Source organism: Palaemon carinicauda, chromosome 35 (genome assembly GCF_036898095.1).
Source record: "Palaemon carinicauda isolate YSFRI2023 chromosome 35, ASM3689809v2, whole genome shotgun sequence".
In the NCBI taxonomy this organism is placed as follows: domain Eukaryota; kingdom Metazoa; phylum Arthropoda; class Malacostraca; order Decapoda; family Palaemonidae; genus Palaemon; species Palaemon carinicauda.
The window spans coordinates 60465849-60492122 of NC_090759.1; the positions used below are offsets into that span (position 1 = coordinate 60465849).

The 26274-nt window shown below is 38.2% G+C and overlaps 1 protein-coding gene across 22 annotated transcripts in view; it reads left to right on the top strand.

The window, feature by feature from the left end:
• LOC137627783 (titin-like) overlaps positions 1–26274 on the top strand; it is a 218029-nt gene that overhangs the window by 160474 nt on the left and 31281 nt on the right. For 18 of the 22 annotated variants that reach the window (XM_068359103.1, XM_068359107.1, XM_068359108.1 and 15 more), the window contains one exon: positions 4584–25148. In XM_068359103.1, coding sequence (XP_068215204.1) covers positions 4584–25148 — 20565 coding nt within the window. The remainder of the gene's footprint in view (positions 1–4583; positions 25149–26274) is intronic. The other 4 variants (XM_068359118.1, XM_068359120.1, XM_068359124.1 and 1 more) reach the window with 4 other exon arrangements.

Below are 26274 nucleotides of genomic sequence, written 5' to 3' on the forward strand. Positions count from 1 at the left end.
AGAGGATTAAGTAATTTAACAATATTTTTAACTTTTTTTACTGTTTTACGGCTCACTTGTAACTGCATCTCTCTCTCTCTCTCTCTCTCTCTCTCTCTCTCTCTCTCTCTCTCTCTCTCTCTCTCTCTCTCTCTCTCAGTAATAATTTAGTCTTAAATCCTTAGGATTTTACATTCATTATTTTTCAATATGGCTTTTTGCGTATATTTATGAAACAAATTGACCGTCTTAAGCGTCATAAATTCCGCTGAAGTTATGAATCCCCACTTTGGGAGAATAAATTATAATGCAGCCATTTAACTTGTAAAGCTTCAATATCAAAATTTCTACCGAATCTTTGTTGAAACAGCGTTTTTTTTAAAAATTGAGTTTCAATAACGCCCGTCTCCTATAAATCACCAATACATTTTTGTTTCCCGATACTCTACTCCTCCGTGAATTTCTTTACCCAAAAAACAGAAAGAACAAGAAGAACAGAAATCACAGACATCCGACATCTTTTGCTGTGTCTGAGGCCAAACCAGCGATTCCAGATTCTTATTTTGTCTACGTAATCGTTTATGTCTTTCCATTTTGTGTGCAGTTGACGTTTTTTCTTTAGTTTCTTGTTTCGTTCTGTTTCATTTGTGAGTTGTTAGATCACAATGTGTAATTGTCATTGTTTATCGTAATACCCCTTTTTCTCGAGTCCCACACAGGTCGTCTTCTTCAGGTAAGAAGAATATATGTCTGTCTTTGTCTGTTCTATTCCTTGTCATTTTTATTTTTATTTTCTCGTTTCCTGCACACGTTGTTTCCAAGACTATGCCCTACCCCGTCATAATCCTCTCAAGGGTTTCCTCAATGATATACTGTATATGTGTTTTTTGTACACTATGAATAATGTCTCTGATAGTTATATACCTCTGTATTCTAAGATATATATTCATTTTATGCATACATGTTTTGATTGAATATCTACTTGATAGATGGTGATGCTTTTACTTTGGACACTAAATCACATAAATTGGAACATTTTATTCCAAGAATCCTGCAGTCCATCTTTCATCAAGTCGATATACAAATTTCAGCTCAATATCTGAATTTCTGAGAACTTTTCTTCTTATACAAAAACACTTGACTACATGATTATTTGTTACGCAAACAACTATAGTACTACGCCATTTTAACTTTCCCCAAACACATTTTTGCCCTACTGAGGTGACAGTGAAGTAATGTCGACTTGACTGTCAAATCAATGCGCTGAACGCTCAAGGATTATTCACTGAGTGACATTTACCTAGATGTTCATAGTTAGACTGGATAGACAGTCCCTCTTTTGATTTCAAAACTGTAATTTAAAATTCCATCTATTTGCAAAATACTGTTATAGTTGAAAAGACAACGACATCCAATATATTATGGTGACTCTTATCTTGGACTATGACAAGAATTGCATTTTTTTTTTCAGGAAGATAGTAAGACATTCCATTCTAAAGATTTTGGACATACATATTCTGGAATATCGTGGTAACACTGTTTTACACTGATCCCTTAAAACCCAAACTCTTACCTATTTGTGAAATGAAACCCGTATTTGTTTTCCTATTTGTGAAGTAAATTCATGACTTTAAAGGCATGGTCAAGTATTGTTAATTTCCTCTATGATTAAATAAAGCATGCAGGATCTCAAAATCAGATTCTACTGGTCTTAATTCCTTTGCATCCACATATTAACATCTGATGATGATTATCTCCTGACCCCCCCCCCCCCTTTTCAAATCTCGACGTAAACCTGCATGTCACTCATTAATTTTGTAGTCGATGTATATGATAGACCGATCTCCTTATTTAGGTTTCCATCCTTCTACTGTTTCCCTCTCACCTGTGTAATGTGTCATCTCTCTTTCAGGACATGCTCATATCCCTACAGAATGTTTTGTGTTTAACAACATGCCCTAAGAATTCCTCTGTTTTTCTTCCAGAAGTAGATGAACATAGTATAACGGACACAACACCTTCTCTTGAACGAGACGTGCCAGTCATGGAGGAAACAGTACAAGAAATATACGAGTCAGATACAGATACACAAAAGCCAGTGACAGACACAATGGAAACAGACGAAGAATCTGAGAAAGATTCAAGAGACAAAGAAACACATGAAATCATAGAAAAAACACAAGATTCAGAAACAAAAACCCAAGAACATGTATACAAATCTAAAGACATAATCAAGGAAACAAAACAAATCGCAAAAGATACACACGATTCAGTTGAGGAAACAAACGAATTAAAGAAACACCCAGAGGAATTCCAGGAAACAGTAGACACCGCTACAATTATAGAAGAAAGTCAGACTCGTGAACCTAAAATGCAGAAACCAGTGACACAGACACTTGACACGAAAACAAAAGAAACCTTAGATGAAACATTATTTACAGAGTTTGATAAAGTTCCGAAAGAGGAAAAGACAACCAAAGAAAGTATTAACATGGGAGAAGCAACAAAAGAAATACCTGTTGACATGGGTTTATGTAAAGTCTCAAAAGAAAGATACAATTTGGAGGAGAAAGAACATTACAAAATACCAAAGCAGGAGGTTGAGGAAGCAAAAGACAGAACAGTTACTCTAGAGGAAGTTGTTGAGGAAGGTCCTGAAGTGCCAAAACCAACCCAACAGATATCAGATACGATTATTAAAGAAAGTCACCAAAAGAAACCTAAAGTAGTAGAGACTGAGGAATTGGGACCAATCATTATGAAAGAAGAATGCACTGATGAAGTAATTGAAAGCATTATTGTACCAGAAAAACCGACTATTGTGAAAAAGGAAAAGGAAATACGTGCTGAAGAGTCAAAAACTTACATGGAAACAGAAGAGACTATAATAAAAAGTGAAAAGGAAACAAAAGTGTCAGATGATAAAATGCCAGATAGAATGTCAATCGACCAAAAATCAGTTGAAGAGACAGTAGATGAGAAACAGGAGGAACACTTACCAAAAATGAAAATTCATCCTGTTCAAGAGTTAGAAGAGACTGAGGAAAAGATATCGTCAGAAACTGAAAAACAAGAATCAAGGACTGAAACCATTGATGAAACAGATGAGCAGATTAATAAATTACTCAAATTGGATGAAAAAATAACAGAAAAGGGAGATGAAGTAAAGAGAGTAATGGATGAAACAAAGGAGGTCAAAGAACAAGAAGAGATAGAGGAGTCTAAGTATGCAGTGCCAAAAGATCAGGTAAAAAAGACAACACAGGAAACAGTGACGAAACCAGATGAAGATTCTGAAATTATTGAAATCCACCCTGACAATAGCTTTGTCTCAAGTACTGACAGTCTTGAGATAGCCAGTCTTTCTACTGTCTCACCACGAACAGACCGGGCAAAGGTTATTGTTGAATCTCCGATGCAGTCCGTGACTGTTATACCTTCGCCAGAAATATATGATGCAGGACTCCTCATACATTATCCTTCAGTGTCATCCATTTACTTTACAACTGTCGAGGAAAGGATTGATTCTTCATTAGAAAAGTGTTATGCAGATAGCTTTCCAATTCCAAAAATGTCTTTTGCAGATATTCAGCCTTTAACAGTTGTATCTGAATCAGGATTAACGTTGCACTTCCATTCAACATCTGGATTGGAGTATTCTGAAACAGAGGAGTTTTTACCATCTATTCCTCTCTATGCTGAGTCTGTCTCGACTTATGTTTCAGAATTGCCACGTGCTTCTTCACACAAAACAACTAGCTTTGTTCCTAGCATGGAAACACCTGATCTAACCAGTCTCTCTCCTATCTCACCACAAAGTGTTGAACTGGACTATGCTGAGGTTACTGTTACATCTCCAATGCAGTCGGGAACACTTATACCTTCACCGCAATTATATGATAAAGGACTTCTCTTAAATTTCTCTTCATTATCATCTGTTGACTTAACAACTGTAAAGGAATTTATTGCACCATCATTAGAGAGTTATTATGCAAATAGCTTCTCAATCCCTGAAATGTCTTTTGCTGTTATTCAGCCTCTAACAATTGTATCCGAATCAGGATTAACATTACACATCCATACAACATCTGGATGTGAATATTTTGAAACAGAAGAGATTTTACCCTCTGTTCCCGCCAGTTATCATGCTACACTGACACACATGCCTGAGTTGCTATGTGCTTCTTCCCATAAACCAATTACAAGATCAACACAGAGCCATGCCTCCTCTTTCATAACTTACACAGAAGAGTCTATGACATTAGGCAATTTGATGCCATTTACTCCACAGATTGCCCAGGCAAATACTATTATTGTGCCAGAGCTAGATACAGCAATTACACAACAGTTCACATTTGTTTCCAAGAGAGGCCATGCTCTTGTATATTCATCTTTCTCTGACCAAGAACACTTTACTACAACAGTTGACTTGATCACATCACTTCCTAAAAATATGCATGCCTTAGTATCGTACATACCAGAGCTGAATTTTGCACATGTCAAACCAACACTAAATATATTTCATGGTAGTGAGTATACTTCAAAAACACCAGAAACACAAGCTTCACATCTTGAAGAATTACAGTCCTCTTTGTTTGTTTCAGAACAAGAAAATGCAGACATAACAGTTATGTACCCCACAACATCTGTCACTGGCCAAACCATGACTACGGAAGACATGGAAACACCTATTCCTGAACAAGTGCATGCTACAACACTATCTGTTCCAGATTTGGGATTTGCATCCTCCCACTCTGTTACAGTTGTCATGGAATCTGGTCTAACTGTAGTTCATCCTACAACCGTTTTTCGTGAATGTGACACAACAGAAGATATTACTCCATATGTTCCCACTTCTGCTCATGCAACATCAAATTATGTTCCCTGTTTGGATTATGCAACAGTTCAGCCTTTAACAGTGGTAACAAAGGCTGGCTTGACTGTTGTGTATCCGTCTACATCTACATGCGAGCATTACACAACAGTTAATGATTTTTCAGTAGTTATTCCTGATAGTGCCATAGCAAGGGTAAGACCAGTCCCCTGTCTACATTATGCCTCAACTCTTCCACTGATGCTCATTTCCGAGGCAGGTCAAGCCATGTTTTATCCATCCACATCTTCATTGGAACAAGACATGGTAGCTGATGAGTTCTTTACACCAACTACACCATTAAGTGCCAGTGCAAATGTAACATATACTCCTGACTTGCATACTGTGACTATCCAACCATTAGTATTAGTGTCTGAAGCAGGCCAAATTGTAGTTTATCCTCATGTAAGTGTTATTCATCAAGACACTATATGTGATGATTTCTTCATATCCAAAACCCATAGCAGTCAGGGAAATGTAACATATACACCAGATTTGGATTATGCAACAATTCAACCACTGGTTCTTGTTTCTGAAGCTGGCCAGACTATCTTTTATCCTTCTTTGTCCATGGTTGAAAAAGATACTTCAGCAGATGACTTTGTTGTACCTACACCTTTAAGTGCCAAGGCTAATTCTTTGTCCATTCCTGAATTACCATATGCAACAGTTTTACCCCTAGTTCTTGTATCAAAAGCAGGCCAGGCTATTGTTTACCCATCCATAAATTGCCTTGATCAAGAGGAAGTAGCTGATGCCTTTATGGTGTCCAAACCCATAATTTGCAATGTGAATGTCCTATTTGTTCCCGAGCTTTGTTCTGCAACATTTCAATCTGTACATCTTGTGTATGAGGCTGGACTTCCTATCGCTTATTCTTTAACATCTTTTGTTGAGCAAGACACTGTAACTGAGGAATTGAGTACACCTGAGCCTACTAGTAGCCATGCTAGGTTGCTTTCCGTGCCAGAACTAAAATATGCATTCACCGAACCTCTAATTCTTGTATCTGAGGCTGGCCATGCAGTCGTTTATCCATCATCATCCATTACTGAACAGTATGCAACAGTAGATGAACTAATTACACCTAAACCCCTCAGCGACAAGGCAAAGGTTGGGAGCATGCCAGAGTTTGAATCTGCTACAGTTTGTCCTCTTGTTCTCATATCTGAGGCTGGTCAAGTCATCATTTATCCGAAAACATCATGTCCAGAAGAATATACAACCGTAGATGATCTAACCACACCTAAACCTTCAAGTGACAAGGCAAAGGTGCTTTCAGTTCCTGAGCTAGAACATGTTATAATCCATCCTTTAATAGTTGTTTCCGAAGCAGGCCAAGTGATTGTTTACCCATCAAATTCATTCACAGAAGAAACCATTGAAGCTGATGAGTTAACCATAAAAGAACCTTCAAGTGACCAAGCTATGGTGCTTTCAGTAGCAGAACTTTACCATGCAGTTACTCATCCTTTAGTTCTTGTATCTGAGTCTGGACAGACTGTGTTTTATCCATCTTCATTAGTCACAGAATGCTATTCCATAGTTGATGAATTAATTACGCCTAAACCTAAGAGTGTCCAGGCCAAAAAACTTTCAGTGCCTGGCCTAGAATTTGCTGTTACCCAGCCTCTTGTTCTTGTATCTGAGTCTGGCCAAGCTCTTGTTTATCCATCAACTTCTATCACTGAGCAAGACACAGAAGCTGAAGAAATAACCACACCTACTCTTGTTAGTCAGAGTGCTAGAATTATCTCTGTTCCAGAACTACTTTATGCTGCTATACAGCCTCTAGTTTTAGTGTCTGAGTCCGGACAGGCTATCACATACCCCTCTGTATCTTTCATTGATCAAGGCAAAGTTGCTAATGAGTTGACAATAGATGAACCTTTACATGTGAAAGCTAACACATATATTTTACCTGAATTAACTTTTGCAACACCTCTTCCACTAGTCCTTGTTTCTCAAGCAGGTCAACATGTCATCTATCCTTCTGTGTCTGTAATCGAACAAGAACCTATAGCAGATGAATTCACACCAACTAGTCCTTTAGGTGTTCAAGCTAATTTACAGTCTATCCCTGAACTGTTATGCCCTACACAGCAACCTTTGGTTCTTGTATCGGAAATGGGATTAATTGTTGTTTATCCAATTACATCTATCTTAGAACATGAAACCGTAGCTGAAGATCTTATCATAATATCTCCTTCAAGTGTTAAAGCAAGCGTGTTATTTGTGCCAGAAATGAATTATGCCACTACTGAACCACTTGTAATTGTTTCGGAATCAGGGCGAACTGTTGTGTATCCCTCTACATCTGTGCATGCGCATGAAATGACAACTCGTGATTATGAATCTCCTGTACCTGAAAAACACTTTGCAATACCAACTACTCAACCACAACTTAATTATGCAACAGTCCAACCTTTAACCATTGTATCTGATAAGGGACTAGTCCTTATTTATCCCCAAACATCTCATCTTGAATACACAACATCTGAGGATCTGGATGTAGAAACCCCAGAAGAAATGCATGTTACAGTTACCAGTATCCCATCTCATAATATGGCCAGCACTTTACCTCTTAAACTTGTTGATGAAACAGGCCTTACCACAGTATTTCCTTTCATGTCTGTGTTAGAACAAGAATTTACAACATCAGAACTTGTAACTCATCTTCCTAAAACTGCCCATGCAACTACATCGGACATTGTGCAACTTCCTGATTTTGGAATTGCAGAAACAACACCTACTCCTCTCATCTTAGAACAAGATACAGCAGAAACCACAAGACAAGTTTCTAAAATCTTTGATGAACCCTGCATGTCTCCTGTAACCCATTCCTCTATACCATCCCAAACAGGCAAAACTACAGAGGGACCAGCACCAGTCACATCTACTACCACTACAACCACGATATCAGAAGTGAAGACAGAAGACATAAAAATTAGTGATATACAAGACAAAACTTTGACAGCAGTGACTGCAACCATGAGTTCTAAACACACAGGGTGGGGGGAAGAGGAAGAGTCTAAGGAAATAGAGTCAAAGAAATCCACAATTACTTTCACTCCAGATCAGAAAGAGAAGCGATTCACTGAGGAAACAAAGACCCTGTCAGTTGTGGAGCCATTAGCAGCTGACAAATCAACAGTAACAATCACAGAAGAGGTGTCACAAGATATAGCCACATGCCCAATAACTCTCAAGACAGTTAAACAACGGGATGTTACAACAGTTAGCGAAGAAGGCTTAACCCACGAAGTTATGGTAGGCATTGGAGTCGAGGCTGGAACACACAAAATTACAGAGGAGACTCAAGTTACAACCCTTGGAAAAACCATCAAGCCAAAGGAAGTGTTTGAGTCTTCATTTAGCATGTCAACTATTGAAACTCCAGTGGTAGAATCAGATACAGGTAGTAGGGAAAAGTCAGTAATAGAAATAGAAGAAGTAACTGAAGAAGAGGAAGAGGTAGTTAAGAAATCATTAGGCATTCAGAAACCAAGGATAGGTGAATCTCAGGAAGAAACTGTTATATCATTTGAAGAACACATTTCACCCGTTACAGCCCAGTCTTCAACTGAACAGAAAGATGTTTTGAGTTTTGCTAAATCTTCCATCCCTAACATACTTTCGACAGAACATGTTGCTCCATCTGTTCATATTACTAAAACACGAACAATTATCACGAAAGATGGAGAAATTATACAACAAGAAACTACAATCACCTCAGGTACTGAGAAAACAGACATATCTCCTTCAGAACAATTAGAAATTACAGAAGTTGAAGATGAGCAAGAAAGTCCTGCTACTGATTTTAAAGTAACTTTCCCAGACACACGTAGGGGATCTTTAGATGACAGGCAGTTACCAAAGGACATGGAAATAATACCAATTGAATCATCTGAGACAGAAAAAGAGGATCTTATTCCTCATGATGAAAAGGAATCACTGACAATGTTTCCTGAATGTGTACTTGAGCCTTTACCTCAGACTGTAGAATGCAGGGCTGTGTCATCAAAAGTGCAATTTGAAAGAGCTTCTATATCAGAGACACTAACATTTGTAGGACCACACCCTGAAAATATTCGCAAAACATGTACAGTACAAGTAGAGGAAGACTTTGAAGATTGGGAGGATGAAGAAAAGAAAAAGGTAGGCGGCATTAAGAAACAAACACAAAGTGTCACTGAATACAGAACAGACATTGAAGAAACTACAGACATAACACCAATATCTGAAACTATCCAACAGACCATTATGCAAAAGCAGGTTTCTGAACACAAAGACACTAAAAAAGATGTCAAAATCATTGAATCTTCTCAGGAGATAACTTCTTCTCTTATACCTTCCATAGAATCTACAGAAACTACTATAACTACAGAAGAAAGGCTAAAAGTTGAAGAGCCAAAGACCACTGAAATTATGACAGAGGAAACGAGAATGTTTGAGAGCAATAAGCCACAACCAGAAAAAGCAAAGCCACTCGTCACAGAAGATTTGAAGGAGACACTGACTGTTGTAGAAAGATTCTCTGAAGAACAGCCATCTCCATGGCATAAGGGAGACAAGGTTCACCTGAAAAAGTCTGTAAGCATAACACCTGATGTTGTGCAGTCAGTTCCACTTCAGATAACAGATACTAAAGTTGAAGAAAGTTACGTTAATTTAGAAACAGAAAAGGGAAAAGAAGTCAGAGCAACTGTCAAAGAAGAATTAAAAGATTCATTGACTGTTACAGAAAAGATTCCGGAAGAGAAACCAATACCATTTAAGAAAGGAGAGAAAATTCCTTTCAGAACCCAGAATATTGAACCTAAATTGGTGTCTTCTGAACCTCTCCAAGTAACAGATACTAAAGTTGAAGACTCTTGTGTAGAATTAGCCACTCCTAAAGATGCATGTGCACAGGCTACTATAAAAGAAGATCTTAGAACTTCATTGACAATTACAGAAAAACTATCTGAAGAGGCTCCTATGCCATTTAAGAAGGGTGAGAAAATTCCATTCAAAACTCAAAATGTTGAACCAAAGTTGGTTGCATCGGAACCAATTCAAGTTAGCGATACTAAGGTGGAAGATACATTTGAGCCATTACAAACTGATCAAACAAAGCCTGTGACAGCCAAGGTCTCTGAAGATCTCCATTCTTCAGTAACCATCACTGAAAAGTTATCTGAAGAAAAGCCAATTATGTTTGAAAAAGGAGAGAAGATTCCTTTCCGAATGCAGAACATCGAGCCTAAAATTGTTTCTACACAGCCCTTACAAGTAACAGACACTAAGGCTGAGGATTCTTATACCTTACTCAAGACTGAAAAGAATAAAGAAGTAAAAGCAACTGTTACTGAAGACATAAGAGATTCAATAACAGTGGTTGAGAGGATGTCTGAGGAATTACCTGCACCATGGAAAGCTGGTGATAAGATACAATTCCGAACTCAAAGTATCAAGCCCAACGTTGTTCCTTCTCAATCACTACAGGTAACAGACACAAAGACTGTTGAATCATCAGTATCTTTCATTTGTGAAAAGGATGAAGAAGCCAAGGCTACTGTAACTGCTGATTTGAAGGAACCTGTAACTGTGACTGAAAAACTTTCAGAAGAGCAGCCATCTCCTCTTAAGAAGCCAGCAAGAGTGACCGCTGATGCCGCAGACCATAAGTTGATGATAATGGAACATGATTCCCTTGCCATTACAGAAGTGAATCCTGGAGAAGGGGGTGCTCAGTTTGAATCTGAAAAGACAGACTTCCAGACAGCAACTGGAAAAATGGAACCGCAGATAGCACTCACCACAATAGATCATCGTTCTGAAGACTCCTTGTCTAAACTCTCTGACCTGGTGAAAATTACAAAGAATGCTATAATTAGACAACCTGATGCAAGGCAGACTGTTGAAGTAACAGAACAAATTCCCCATGAAAGTACAGGTGAGCTACGCAAAGACAAACCTGTTTACGAAAGTCCAAAATGTGGCCTTATTGGTCAGACTGCTCCGCAAGTTGAGGAAGTTATGCTTCATGATTTAGAAGAGAAGTATATTTCTAAATTACCTGAAGTTTTAAGCACCAAAGAGACAACTGTTCAAAAGCAATCTGAAGCTGTTATAATAGCTGAAACAAAAATAGAAGAAGATTCTGTGCAGTGGGAAAAGCAAGTAGAACAACTGGAAAAGGCTAAACCAAATATTTTAGAACAGAGATATATTCAGGTATCTGAAATGTTTGAAGCAGACAAAGAAGCCATATTCACCGAGCCAAAGGATCTTAGGCAACAAGGAAAACCATCTGAAGTTCAGCCTTTAGAACCACTTACTGTTCAAGGTCCTTACATTGAAGAAGATGCTGCCTCTTGGAAAGCACGTGTAGAAAAGGAACAAACAGCAAGAGCCTCCATCATGGAAAATATGCCTCTAAGTATTTCTGAGCCACTACAGCATGATTCACTTAAGCAATATAAGGTGGATCAACCTTTGGAAGCTCATGCGACCACAACTGAAGGAAAGCAAGAGGCCTTAGCTGTATCTGAAGTCAAAGCAGTTTCACCAGTTAGAGAAATTAAAAAAGAGGACACGAAACAAGAACATGCAGAGGTTGTACATTCAAAACAATCCTCTCTTCTTATATCAACATCGGTTATTCAAGAATGTGAAGGACCTTTAGAGATTAAAAAACCCATGGAATTCCAGGCTGATGGAATGAACATGAATGAATATCAGTCAATCATGATTGCAGACACAGAAGTTCACTTACCCATTGGAACTCTGGAAAAATTGAACTTATATACAAATACAGCCAAGACCAGTTTTGTCCCACAAAAGGCAATTGAGATTCTGGAATCACAAACTCATCAAAAAGAAAAGGATTTCCAGCCTGAAAAGACAGCAGACTTAAAATTAGAAGGAACTCTGGAGTGCAGTGAACATTCACTAGAAGTAAGAGAAACTAAAGCTGAATCTCCTATACGAGATTTGAAAGAAATGAAACCTGTTACAGATACTGCAAGTGCATTCATGATACCTCAGAAATCAGTAAAAGTTTCGGAGGTAGCAGAGTGTTTCAAAGAAGAAGAGTTTTCAGAAGTTCCCCGGCAGACACACGTAGCAACGTCTGATGAAATCCCTGCACAGTACCCCATACATGTCATGCAGAGTACAGTTCAAGATAGCACACAAGATTTTAAAGACTTATCTCCAGTAAAAGAAACGGCATCTGTTGATATGAAAGGTTTTCATGCAGCATCAGTGTTGGAGATTCATACAGATCAAGGTGAAGAAGCATACAGCCCATCCAAGCTTCACCTGACTTCTGCAAAAAGAGATCTTGTTGAGGGACTACATTCTCTCATTACAGAAGAAGTTTGTGCTTCATCGTCTGTTGGAAATTTATCTTTACCTGAAAAACCCCAATCTAAAGAAGCTGTAAAATCTTTTGAAGAAAAGAAAGCAGTTTCAGTTCATGAAACTGGAACTCATGAAAAGGAAGGACCATTCAGTGAAATTCAGCCACTACAAATTAGTCTTAAATCTAAAATAAATGGTGGCCTTGAACCACTTCTTGTAACTGAAGTAGAAAGTGAAGAGTCAATTGGTAAAGTAGCTAGTAAAGAATTACCCTCTGGTGAGAAAGCTAACATTGAGCTTACACATACAACAAAGCTTGCTTTAATGTCAGGTGTTTTGATATCTGAACGAGAAGGATGTCTTGATGAAGATAAAGTTACTACACAAAAGGCTGATGGGAGCATAAGCACTGAAGAGGCTATCACAGTCATGGAAACCTTACCACAGTCTCTGACAGAAGAATTACTGGTAGCTCCAAAGCCAAAAACGGAGGAAGGAATAGGATCTTTAATTCCATCTAAAACTGCATCCGTCTCAGAAGTTGTTCTTCATGAAAGAGAAGGAATCCATCAGGATATAAAACACCCAACAGTCTCTTTAGATAGTCATGTGTTACCTCCAATTATGCCACTTATTGTACAAGAAGCCCAGGTTCAATCTAGTACTTCAAAAATGACTGATCATAAGATCGAAGCTACTGAATCAGCTTCAGTGTCTTACTTTGGTCACCAACTTGCTTCTTCTTCTGATGTTGGAGTAAGTGAAAAAGAAGGTTTATATAAACCAGATAAACCAAAACAGGATCTTGCTATTGTAGAGTATGAAAGTGAAAAGGCTCCAATACAGGTTAGTGAAACAAGGGCTGAATCTCCTATAAAAGATTTTAAGGAAAAGAAGCCCTTAGATGCACAAGCTCATCCAGATATAATTCCACAAAAAGCCATCGCCGTGTCTAAAACAGAAGCCCAAGAAAAAGAAGGTACATTACAAACAAAACAGCCAACACCAATATCACTAAAATCAGATATTACCCAACCTTTGCATCCCCTTACTGTATCAGAAGTTTTGATAGAGCCTACTATACAAGACCTTCGTATAGATGAGCAAGTTAAGGAAAAAGCCGATTCAAGTCATATTTTGCATCGTGCTGCTGCTGTTAGTGAGCCTTTTGTTCATTCGCAAGAAGAAGAATATAGTGAATTGAAACCGGTGCTCATTGCTCCAAAAGAATCACACATTCCAGCAAATCAACCTGTTTTGATAACTGAAACACTATCTGAAATGTCAGTTACTGAACATACTGAAAAGGAAATACCTAAGAGTACAGCTAAAAAGCATGTGATACCCCAAGATATGCTCCAGGTGGAAGAAATCTGCATTCATGAATCTGAAGGAGACTTTAAAAGAATCTTTCCAGATCAGTCTGTTGGTAAGCAAGATCAGGTTCCTGGTCACATTGTAGCCATGTCTTCAAATGTGGAACTTGTAGAGAGTGTTTCAAAATTGTGTGAAATAGAAAAAGCTCAAGAAAAAACTGCAATCTTAACTATCAATCCCCAGCAAGCTGCAGAAATATTGGAACATGATGTTAGTGAGACAGGGAACATTCTCTCCATTCAGTCAGAGAACAACAAAACAGCAACTAAAAGGGTTGAAGAAATGCAATCTGTCTCAGTGTCAATTGTAAGTGCTGAAACAAAGGAACAAGATTACTTCTCAGAAGACCTACCTTCAACCCACAGTGTAGAAGCCAAACCAGTGTTTACTCCCCTTCACCTTGCAAATATTGCCCATCCTGATATTGCTGAGCAGGAAGGTAGCATTCCCACCCTTGAGATCCCTAATGCCACCACTGCCAACCTCCACTTTACCCCACACACATCTAAACAAGTTACTCAGCAACAACCTGATATTCTTCCAGGAATATTAAAACCAGAAGCACCCATAAGTGCTACTGGAAAAGTAGTTATGGAACATTCAACGCATGTGTCAGGATCACAGGAAGTTGTTGTTGAAACAATTTCAGAAGAAACCCCAAAGTTCGCTCCACAATCCATGAAAGCCCATTCCCTTATAGATAGTCAGGAAACAATATCAGTATTACAAGTTTCAGCCTTCAACCAGACTGAAATGATGAATGATGTAGCTAAACCTTTATCAGCATTAGCAAAACCAGTTCAAACAACCCAACAAAGTATTCATGTTGAAGAAGTTGATTTACGAGAATCATCGTCTAATGTCACTTTTGAAAAAACAACTGAACAAGTAGCAAAACCTGTTTTTGACCACAGAGAACACGTGACTGTTTCCGAAATTAAGTCTAATGAACTCCCCATGGATCTAAAAGAATCAATAATTGAAGGCAAGGCCACACCATTAGTAAAACCTCATGAGATATTTACCATTTCCTCTGTAACTACAGCTGATTGTTATGAAGAAACAAAAAGCCCTAAGCTAAGATTAGAAAAAGCTGAACCCATAACGACAACACAGGAAAGCATATCTGTTCAAGAAACTAAGGTGCATGAGAGTTCAGGTGAAATTAATATGAAAAAGCCAGTTGAAGAAAGGGCCACACGTAGAGTTTCAAAGCGAGAATCAGTGTTAATATCAGAAGTTAAAACAGAAGAAAAACCTGTATCAATTAGGGAAAGAAGACCATCACAAGAAAGAGCTAGACCTGTTGTATCAAAGAGTGAGCATGTTATTATATCTGAAACATCTGCTTCAGAAGCTCCAGGCATTGTTAAGCATCGTACACCTTCTCAGGAAAGAGCACGGAGAGTTCTATCAGAAAGAGAACATGTAATGGTTTCAGAAGTACGGTCCGAAGAAGCTCCAAGTGCTGCAAAACAACGGACACCATCACAGGAAAGAGCAAAGAAGGTACTACCTCGTAAAGAACCCCTTGTTATTGAAGAGGTCAAAGTTCATGAAGTACCCAGAGACCTTCCAAAAGCTAAACCAAAAGGAGATAAAGCTAAGAAGGTCATGCCCCAGCAAGAATCAATATCAGTTCATGAAACCAGAGTTGAAGCAAACACAGGTGATCTCTCAGAGTTAAAGCCTAAAGAAGAGAAAGCAATGAAAATATTCCAGAAACGATCATCAGTTTCTGTGTCTGAAGTTTCTAGTCATGAAATGCCTGTACGTATGCCAGATTTTAAACCAGAAAAAAGTCATTCAGCGCAGACATCAGTAGATCATAGGGAAGTTGTTATGATATCTGAAATTACTGCTGATGAGGTTCCGAATAAAGTTGTGAAAGAGAAAATTAATACTCAGACTGCTACAGTTGTTCTTCCTGAAATGAAGGAAACTATTCAAATTTCAGAAGTGACAACTGGAGAATCTTCTCATGATGTTATACAAGCCAAGAAAGTCGAGGAACATGCAAATGTTATTATTAAGCCAATTGAATCTATCAATGTATCCCAGACACAGGTTCACGAGTCAACTGATGTAGTTCGTCATGAAAAACGAAAAGGAGAAAAAGCTTTAACTGTTTTACCCCAACAGGATTCCATAACCGTACAGGAGGTAAGTATAAAAGAGTTCCCTCAGGATATAGTAAATCATAAACCTCAAACACAAAAAGCAAAGTCAATATTCTCTCCACGACAGTCGATTGCAGTAGAAGAAATAACTGTTAAAGAGACTTCTGGCTCAGTGGCAGATATTAAGTTTAAAACAGAAAATGCAAAGTCAGTAATGTCTCAAAAGGAATCTATTACAGTAGAGGAAGTTTCTGTCAAGGAAGATACAGCAAGTATTAAAGATTCAAAACCGAAACCAGTAAGTGCCCAGACTGTTTTCTCACCCCAAGAATCAATTGCAGTCCAAGAAGTGTCTGTTAAAGAAGCTCCTGGCTCAGTAACTGACAGGATACCAAAATCTGAGCAGGCAACATCCATTGTATCCCCTCACGAATCCCTCACAATTGAAGAGGTTAATGTTAAAGAAGCCTCTTCAGACTTAGTTGATAAAAAGCCCAAGACTGAACAAGCACAGTCTATTCTTTCATTGCAAGATTCAATTTCTGTACAAGAAATTTCTGTGAAAGAGTCTCCAGGTTCTATGGCAGATGCAAAACCTAAGACTCAACAAGCAGAATCTATTATTTCTCCCCATGAATCAATATCAGTGCAAGAAGTTTCAGTTAAAGAGGCTCCTGGTGGAATAAATGAAAGCAAGCCAAAGGCAGAGAAGGCCACTTCAGTTTTCTCACCTCAAGAATCAATTGCTGTTCAAGAAGTTTCAGTAAAAGAGGCTCCTGGTTCTGTAAAAGATTTGAAGCCCAAAACAGAACAAGCTACTTCCATCTTTTCACAACAAGAATCTATTTCTGTGCATGAAATATCTGTAAAAGAAGCACCAGGAGCTGTAAAAGACCTTATGCTAAAATCAGAGCAGGCCTCCTCTATCATATCTCCACTTCAGTCATTAACGATTCAAGAAGTGAATGTCAAAGAAGCATCTACAGATTTAAGTGACAAAAAACCCAAACCTGAACAGGCAACCTCTATCTTGTCACCTTATGAGCCCCTTTCCATTCAGGAAGTATCTATTAAAGAGTCTCCAGGCACAATGAAAGATGCCAAGCCAAAAACACAGCAAGCAACCTCAATATTATCTCAACAAGAATCAATATCTGTCCATGAGGTAAGTGTAAGAGAAGCTCCTGGTTCACTGAAGGAAACAAAACCAGAAAAAGGACAAGCAGAGTCTATTCTGGCACAACAAGAATCAATATCTGTACAAGAAGTGGCTGTCAAAGAAGCACCTGGAGACATAAAAGATTTGAAACCAAAATCTGGGCAAGCAACATCTATATTCTCTCAGCAAGAATCAATCTCTGTACATGAAGTATCAGTCAAAGAAGCTCCTGGAGATGTGAAGGAGTTGAAACCTAAAAGGGAACAGGCAACTTCTATACTTTCTCAGAATGAATCCTTATCTGTTCAGGAAGTATCTGTAAAAGAAGCCCCTGGATCAGTAAAAGACCTAAAACCAAAACCAGAGCAAGCAAAATCAATCTATACTGAGCAAGAATCAATCTCAGTGCATGAAGTATCTGTAAAGGAGGCCCCAGGTACTATGAAAGATGCTAAAACAAAGATGGAGCAAGCAACCTCAGTATTATCAGAACGGGAATCAATATCAGTTCACGAGGTATCTATAAAGGAAGCTCCTGGTTCACTTAAAGATTTAAAGCCAAAGAAGGAGCAAGCAACCTCGATATTATCACAACAAGAATCCATTGCTGTTCATGAAGTATCTGTAAAAGAGGCACCTGGGTCAGTCACAGATATGAAACCTAAAACAGAGCAGGCTACTTCAATATTATCTCAACAAGAGTCCATTGCTGTACACGAGGTCTCTGTGAAAGAGTCACCTGGATCAATAAAAGACCTTAAACCTAAAAAGGAACAAGCAACCTCTGTACTTTCCCAGCAAGAGTCAATTTCTGTACACGAAGTCTCAGTTAAAGAAGCACCTGGGTCTATGAAAGATCTAAAGCCAAAAACAGAAAAAGCCACTTCTATCCTTTCACAGCAAGAATCCATAACTGTCCACGAGATATCTGTAAAGGAGGCACCAGGGGAGATGAGTAATCTAAAACCAAAATCAGAACAAGCTGCTTCAATTATATCACCCCATCAACCTATCACAATTGAAGAAGTAAGCATTAAAGAGGCGCCAAGTGATATAAGTGAAAAGAAGCCCAAAGAAGAGCAGGCAACTTCTATTTGGTCTCCACATGAAACTATTTCTGTTCAAGAAATTTCCGTTAAAGAAGCCCCTGGATCAATGAAAGATGCCAAGCCCAAGACAGAACAGGCAACATCCATTTTCCCTGAACAAGAATCCTTATCAGTTCATGAAATTAATGTAAAAGAAGCCCCTGGATCAGTAAAGGAATTAAAACCAAAGGGAGAACATGCAACTTCAATCCTTTCCCAGCAAGAATCAATTTCAGTTCACGAGATATCTGTCAAAGAAGCCCCTGGATCAGTAACAGATAAAAAACCGAAGAGTGAACAAGCTATATCGGTACTTTCACAGCAGGAATCCATATCTGTACATGAAATATCAGTGAAGGAAGCTCCAGGGTCTATGAATGATTTGAAATTCAAAACTGAACAAGCATCATCAAGCATCTCTTCACATGAATCTGTTACTATTGAAGAAGTTAGTGTTAAAGAAGCAACAGGCGATGTAACTGACAAGAAACCAAAGTCAGAAAAAGCCACTTCTATTCTCACTCCTCAAGAACCATTATCAATTGAAGAAGTAACAGTCAAAGAATCTCCTGGATCAATGAAAGATCTAAAACCAAAAACGGACCAAGCAGTTTCAGTACTCTCTGAACAAGAGTCTATTTCTGTTCATGAGATATCAGTAAAAGAGGCCCCTGGTGATGTAAAAGATCTCAAACCAAAGTCAGACAAAGCAACATCAGTACTCTCTCAACAAGAATCTATTTCAGTTCATGAAGTGTCTGTTAAAGAAGCTCCAGGGGAAGTAAAAGACCTTAAACCTAAAACTGACCAAGCTACATCTGTGTTCTCACAACAGGAATCCATTTCTGTTCATGAGGTGTCAGTAAAAGAAGCGCCAGGTGATATGAAAGATCTTAAACCTAAAGCTGATCAAGCAACATCTGTGTTTTCCCAACAAGAGTCTATTACGGTACAGGAGATATCTGTGAAAGAGGCTCCTGGAGAAGTAAGAGATCTTAAACCCAAGCCAGATCATGCAACTTCAGTTCTTTCTCAACAAGAATCTATTTCTATTCATGAAATTTCAGTGAAAGAGGCCACTGGTGACATGAAAGATATAAAACCTAAAACTGATCAAGCAATGTCAGTACTTTCTCAACAAGAATCTATTACTGTTCACGAAGTGTCTGTAAAAGAGGCACCAGGAGATGTGAAAGAGCTGAAACCAAAGGCTGATCAGGCTATATCAGTGCTCTCTCAACAAGAATCTATTTCCATTCACGAGGTTTCAGTAAAAGAAGCCCCTGGAGAAGTGAAAGATCTCAAGCCTATGGCAGACCAAGCAAAATCAGTTTTCTCTCCACAAGAATCTATTACTGTTCATGAGGTTTCAGTAAGAGAGGCACCGGGAGATATGAAAGAGTTGAAACCCAAGACTGATCAGGCAACATCAGTATTCTCTCAGCAAGAATCTATAACAGTCCAAGAAGTGTCTGTAAGGGAAGCCCCAGGAGAAGTAAAAGATCTCAAGCCTAAGACTGATCAAGCAAGATCAGTCCTTTCAGAACAAGAATCAATTTCTGTCCATGAGGTCACAGTGAAAGAAACTCCAGGTGATATGAAAAATCTTAAGCCAGTCTCAGAACAGGCCACATCAGTTTTGTCACAACAAGAATCGGTTTCGGTTTATGAAGTATCAGTTAAAGAGGCTCCAGGAGATGTAAAAGAATTAAAACCTAAGAGAGAACAAGCATCATCAGTATTCTCTCAACAAGAGTCTATTTCTGTTCAAGAGGTTTCAGTGAAAGAAGCTCCTGGATCAATAGATGACATTAAACCAAAAACTGATAAAGCAAAATCCATTTTAACTGAACAAGCATCTCTAACTATCGAGGAAGTATCTGTAAAAGAAGAGCCAAGTGCAATTAAAGATTCTAAGCCAAAATCTGCTCAAGCAACAACAGCTATTACTCCTCATGAGTCTGTTTCAATAGAGGAGGTAACAGCAAAAGAGTCACCATTAGATATTAGTGAAGAAAAGCCCAAGGAAGAAAAGGCAAAATCTGTATTATCACCTCAGGAATCAGTAGCGGTTCAAGAGGTTTCAGTCAGAGAAGTCCCAGGGTCAATGTCTGATTTGAAGTTCAAGACTGAACAAGCAAAGCCAGTGGTTTCTATTCATGAATCTGTCACCGTTGAAGAAGTTTCTGTAAAAGAAAGTCATTCTGATATGGACTTCAAGAAACCAACCAAAGAAAAAGCGACTTCTGTGTTGTCAGCCCAGGAATCTTTGTCTATTCAAGAGGTATCTGTAAAGGAATCCCCAGAGTATATGAAAGAGATGAAACCAAAAGAGGAGAAAGCAACATCTACTTTATCTCCACATCAGTCAGTTACTGTTGAAGAAGTGACTGTTAAGGAAGTGCCCTCTGATCTAGGAGATATGAAACCAGTGACACACAAAGCTACTTCTATTTTGCCTACACAAGAATCAGTTTCTATACAGGAAGTGTCAGTGAAAGAAGTTCCAGGCACAATTAAGGATACTAAACCGATATCTGGTCAAGCTACTTCAGTTCTCTCTCCTCATGAATCTGTAACAATTGAGGAGGTAACAGTAAAGGAGACGTTTGGTGATATTAGTGACCACAAACCAAAGACTGCTACTGCAACCTCAGTTTTGTCACCTCAAGAATCCGTATCTGTAGAAGAAGTATCTGTAAAAGACACTACTGGTTCTGTGAAAGATTTGAAACCACTAACTGAAAAGGCAACAACAATGATATCTCCACATGAATCAGTTACAGTGGAAGAGGTATCTGTCAAAGAGGCACCGGAAGATTTGAGTAACCTAAAGCCTAGATCCGAAACTGCTAAATCCATATTGACAATGCAAGAATCTATCTCCATTCAGGAAGTGTCGGTTAAAGAAACTCCAGGAGATATTACAGCAATACAACCTAAAACAGAAAAGGCAAAACCTGTTGTGAGCATGCAAGAATCCTTTTCTGTGAGTGAAGTGCAAGTAGAAGGACAGACGGAAGATATCAAGTCTTCTAAACAAAAGGAAGAAAAAGCAGAAGTTACTGTACCCAAAAAAGATTCTCTTCAGGTATTAGAAGTTGCATCGGAGCTTGCTCCTGATGCAATACTGGAATCAAAACCAGTAGGAGACACTGCAAAGGTGACTGTAACAGAAAATCTCCAGCGAGCAGATCAGGAGGATGTTATTGTTCTTCGTGGTCCAAAGAAAGAGAAGAAAATTATAGAAGTTGTTGAAGAGACTGAAGATGAAATATTTGAAAAAGAACCAAAACCAACAGAGGAAATAGTAGAAAAGAAACCTGAAGAACGTACTGAAGAAGTGACAGAGGAAGTTACTCTCAAGAAGCCTGAAAAACCAAAGGAAACGGTTGTTGAGGAGGTGACAGAAGAATTTGAAGTAAAAAAGAAACCCAAGAAGAAGCCAGAAACAAAGACAGAGGAAATCACAGAGGAGGTTACTCTGGAAAAACCAAAAAAGCCAGAGGAAAAGGTAGTTGAAGAAGTTGCTGAGGAAATTACAGTGAGAAAAGAAGAAAAGCCTGAAGTAAAATCTGAAGAGCACATAGATGAGGTTACCATTAAAGAACCAGAGAAACCTGAAGTGAAACATATTGAGGATGTGACTGAAGATGTTAAAATCAAAAGAAAGCCAAAGAAAACTCCCAAAGCTGAGGAAGTTGAGGAAGAAGTCACCATTAAAAGGCCAGAGAAACCTGAAGAAAAAACTGAAGAAGTCACAGAAGAAGTTAAATTTGAAATAAAACCTAAAAAGAAGCCAGAGGTAAAGCCTGATGAAGTTGCTGAAGAGGTAACCATTAGGGAACCGGAGAAACCGACAGAAAAGGTTGTTGAGGAAATTACAGAAGAAGTTGAAGTTAAAATGAAGCCAAAAGAAAAGCCAAAGGTTAAGACTGAAGAGGTCATTGAGGAAGTAACTGTCGAAAAACCAGAAAAAATAGAGGAAAAGGTTATTGAAGAAAAGACTGAAGAGGTCCAATTAAAACGGAAGCCAAAGAAGCCAGATAGTAAAGTTGAAGAAACATTTGAAGAGGTTTCTATTAAGAAACCAGAGAAACCTGAAGAGAAGGTTGTAGAGGAAGTTACAGAAGAAGTTGAAATTAAAATGAAACCGAAAAAGAAACCAGAACCTAAGATTGAGGAAGTTACTGAAGAAGTTACCATTAAGAAACCAGAGAAACCTGAAGAGAAAGTTGTAGAGGAAGTTACAGAAGAAGTTGAAATTAAAATGAAACCGAAAAAGAAACCAGAACCCAGGACTGAGGAAGTTACCGAAGAAGTTACCATTAAGAAACCAGAGAAACCTGAAGAGAAAGTTGTTGAGGAAGTTACAGAAGAAGTTGAAATTAAAATGAAGCCAAAAAAGAAACCAGAAATTAAGACAGAGGAAGTTACTGAAGAGGTTACCATTAAGAAACCAGAGAAACCTGAAGAGAAAGCTGTTGAGGAAGTTACAGAAGAAGTTGAAATTAAAATGAAACCGAAAAAGAAACCAGAAATTAAGACAGAGGAAGTTACTGAAGAGGTTACCATTAAGAAACCAGAGAAACCTGAAGAGAAAGTTGTTGAGGAAGTCACAGAAGAAGTCAAAATCCAAATGAAGCCGAAAAAGAAACCAAAGTTTGAGACAGAAGAGGTATCTGAGGAGGTTACCATAAAAAGACCAGAAAAACCTGAAGAGAAAGTGGTGGAAGAAGTTACTGAAGACGTTCAAATAAAAATGAAACCACAGAAGAAGCCAGAAGTTAAGACTGAGGATGTATCCGAAGAGGTCACCATTAAGAAACCAGAGAAACCTGAAGAGAAGGTGGTAGAAGAAGTGACTGAAGAGGTACAGATTAAAATGAAGCCTAAGAAAAAGCCAGAAGTTAAGACTGAAGAGATAACTGAAGAGATCACAATTAAAAAACCACAGAAACCAGAAGAAAAAATAGTGGAAGATGTGACTGAAGAGGTGCAATTGAAACTCAAGCCTGAAAAGAAACCAGTTGTAACTGAAGAAGTAGAAGTCACAGAAGAGTTCACTGTCAAGAAACCTGAAGAAAAGGTTGTTGAACAAGTAACAGAAGAAGTACAAATCAAAATGAAGCCCAAGAAGAAAACTGAAATTAAAACTGAAGAGATTACTGAAGAGTTTACCATACAGAAACCAGAACAGCCCGAAGAGGAGGTGGTTGAAGAAGTGACTGAAAATGTGGAGATTAAAAGGAAACCCAAGAAGAAGCCAGAATTTAAGACAGAGGAAATCAGTGAAGAGGTTGTCATTAAGAAGGAAGAAGTGCCGGAAACTTCAGAGGTTTCTGAGGAAGTTGTTATTCGAAGGAAACCTAAGAAGAAACCTCAGGAGGAAATTGAAGACGTTTCAGAAGAGGTGACAATTAAAGCACCAAAGAAACCTGAGGAAACAACTGTTGAAGAGGTAACTGAAAGCGTTCAAATTAAAATGAAACCCAAAGAAAAACCAAAGATAGAACATGAGGAAATTTCTGAAGAAATTACCATTAAAGAAAAAGAAAAGGAGATAGAAAAGGTTTCAGAAGAGGTTACTGAAGAAGTACAGATCAAAATGAAACCAAAGAAGAAACCCAGGGCTGTTACAGAAGATGTCACTGAAGAGTTAACTATTATTAAACCAGAAGAGGGACCCACTGAAGAAATTGAAGAAGTAACAGAGGAGGTTCAGTTTAAACTGAAGCCAAAGAAGAAGCCTCAGCCAAAGTATGAAGAGATTGAAGAAGAAGTCACTGTCCTGAAGAAACCAGAGGAGAAAACCGAAGAAATTACTGAGGATTTCAGAATCAAAATTAAGCCAAAAGAAAAGCCAGTGGAGAAGTTCGAGGACGTGTCTGAAGAAGTCACGATAAAAGAAGAAGAACCACAGGAACTGACAAATGAGGAGGTGACAGAGGATGTTCAGATTAAGCTGAAAAAGAAGAAAAAGCCCGAAATTCGAACAGAAGAAGTCACTGAAGAAATGACAATAATTAAGCAGGAGGAAGCTGAAGAGGAAGAAACAGTGGAAGAACCAGAACAAGTTCAAATTAGGAGAAAGCCCAAAAAGAAACAAGTTGTGACAGAAGAAGTGTCTGAAGAATTCACAGTTCAGAAGCCTAAGAAAGAGGAGCCTGTAGAGGAAGTAGTAGAAGAATTTAAACTGAAAAGGCCTAAGCCCCGCCAGCCTGAAGTCCCTGAGGATGTGAGTGAAGAAGTGACAATAAGGCAAGAGTCGCCAGAACCAAAAGTAACTGAGGAAGTAACCGAAGAGGTGAGTATAAAAATGAGACCAAAGAAAAAGAAACCAGTTGTTACAGAAGAAGTGTCTGAGGCCTTTACTATCAAGAAACCAAAGCCTAAGGAAGAAGAACCCTCTGAGGTTAGTGAATCTGTTACTCTGAAGAGAAAAGAAGAACCAGTGGTAAGGGAAACACAAGAGATTTCCGAAGAGATTCAAATGAAATTGAAAGAAGCAACGGAGTTTTCGAAGCAAGAAACGACTGAGGATGTGCATATTAAAATGAAACAACCCAAGAAAAAGTATTCGGTTGCAGAGGAAACGGTAGAATCAAAGATGTTGATTCACGAGTCTGATGATGAGGACTCTGATACAATATATGAGGATGTTGATGAGTTTGTGGTCGTGCAACAATTTGTTGATGAGGATGTAAGTGAGGAGTCTGTTGAATTTAAACTTAGTAAGCCAAGGAAACCAGTCATGGTCAAAGACGAAGGGGAAGAACAAGTGACAATAAAGAGAAAGAAGGTTGTGGTTGAAGAACAGGATGAAACTGATGTGAGTGGGGTAATCAGGAGGCCAGAATCTCCTGAGGATGTGCAACAATCATTCCAAATTAGATTACCAAAGAAGAAAAAGCCTGAGTATAAGGTGGAAGAGGAGGAGGAGGTACAGGTAGGTTTCAAAATTAAGAAGGAGCCAAAGTACAAAGTCTCAGAGGATGTTGAGGAGGTGTTCCGATTTAGGGAAAAAGAATCCAAGGAAGAAGAAGATGAGTCGTCGGCATCGGAGTATGAGGATGTTGAGAGTGAGTTCACCTTCAGTACCACCGAGAAGGAGTTACCGTCGAAACAAATCGAGGAAACTGAAATTAGTCACAAATTCAAGCTCCCTCCCTTACCCAAACAAACCCCCGTCTTCGTCCAAGGTTAGCCCCCATTCAAGGTTAATATTTTCGCAAGACCTAATCTCCTAACCCTCCGATTAATGCTCTATATATTTTATTTCTTTCAGTTGTTTGATTTCCGAATGAACTTGCGCATCTATATGCCGTTGCATTCTTTCTCTTTATAGATCGTTTTCTAACCTATGCATAACACATTACAAGATTTCACAAAAGCCGCTTTTTCGAGTATCATTTACTTTTGTCAGTTTTGTTAAATGAGAGGCTTCTTTTCCGTTTATGTGAGGTGGCCAATAATGACTATATGACACATCTTAAGCTGAAATTAATATATACTTAATGGCATTAAGTATAGAAGAAAAAAATTATAGAATATTTCAGTTTTTTATAGTTTTCTTAGATTCCATCTAAATTCATTCAAATAGGACCATTTGGTCCCCATTGCCATCAGTATGCTTGGAAAAAAATAGACAATTAGCGATGTGTTGTAGAAACCGGCAATTGATGTATTCTTCCAATGCAATTCCACTTAGTTTCCCACAAAAATTTTCATAGAATTCATATAAATGTGATGGCGTCAGTCAATGACATACCACAGCAGTATCTTTATAAACCTCAGATAATCTTACAACGGTTAAGAGCCTCTTATGTTTTCAAGTCGACCGAAAGCAAACTTCGTAGAAAAATTTATTTGTAACTATAAGTTTATTTTATCTTTTTTACTTTCTTACAACGCGCTGAGCTTCTTTCTGATCTGTCGTTCAGTTGCTCTTCAAGGGTGATCATTTGTTTATTTTTTTTTCTTTCGGGATTCGTTCTCTTTTAATTTATTCTTTCTTTTTTTTTAATTTAGTTTTTATGGTATTGGTATGCATTAATGTTATTATTTACAATTTTTTACGTATTTTGAATAGTTAATGTTGTTTCATTGCAGGACGTCTTATTTAGTTTTTTTTTCAGATTTTTTGATAAAATGTTAAGTATTAAGATAGTATTCCTAGAAATGTGACATAGCTTCTTCATGGAATTTCGTCATGTCTATAACGCAAAGATTATAAAAATAGTTTTGTTAGTAAACCAGGATACGGAGGGAAACTTTTAACCCCTAACATCAAAATTACACATTTTTCACCCAAATCTAAAATTTACA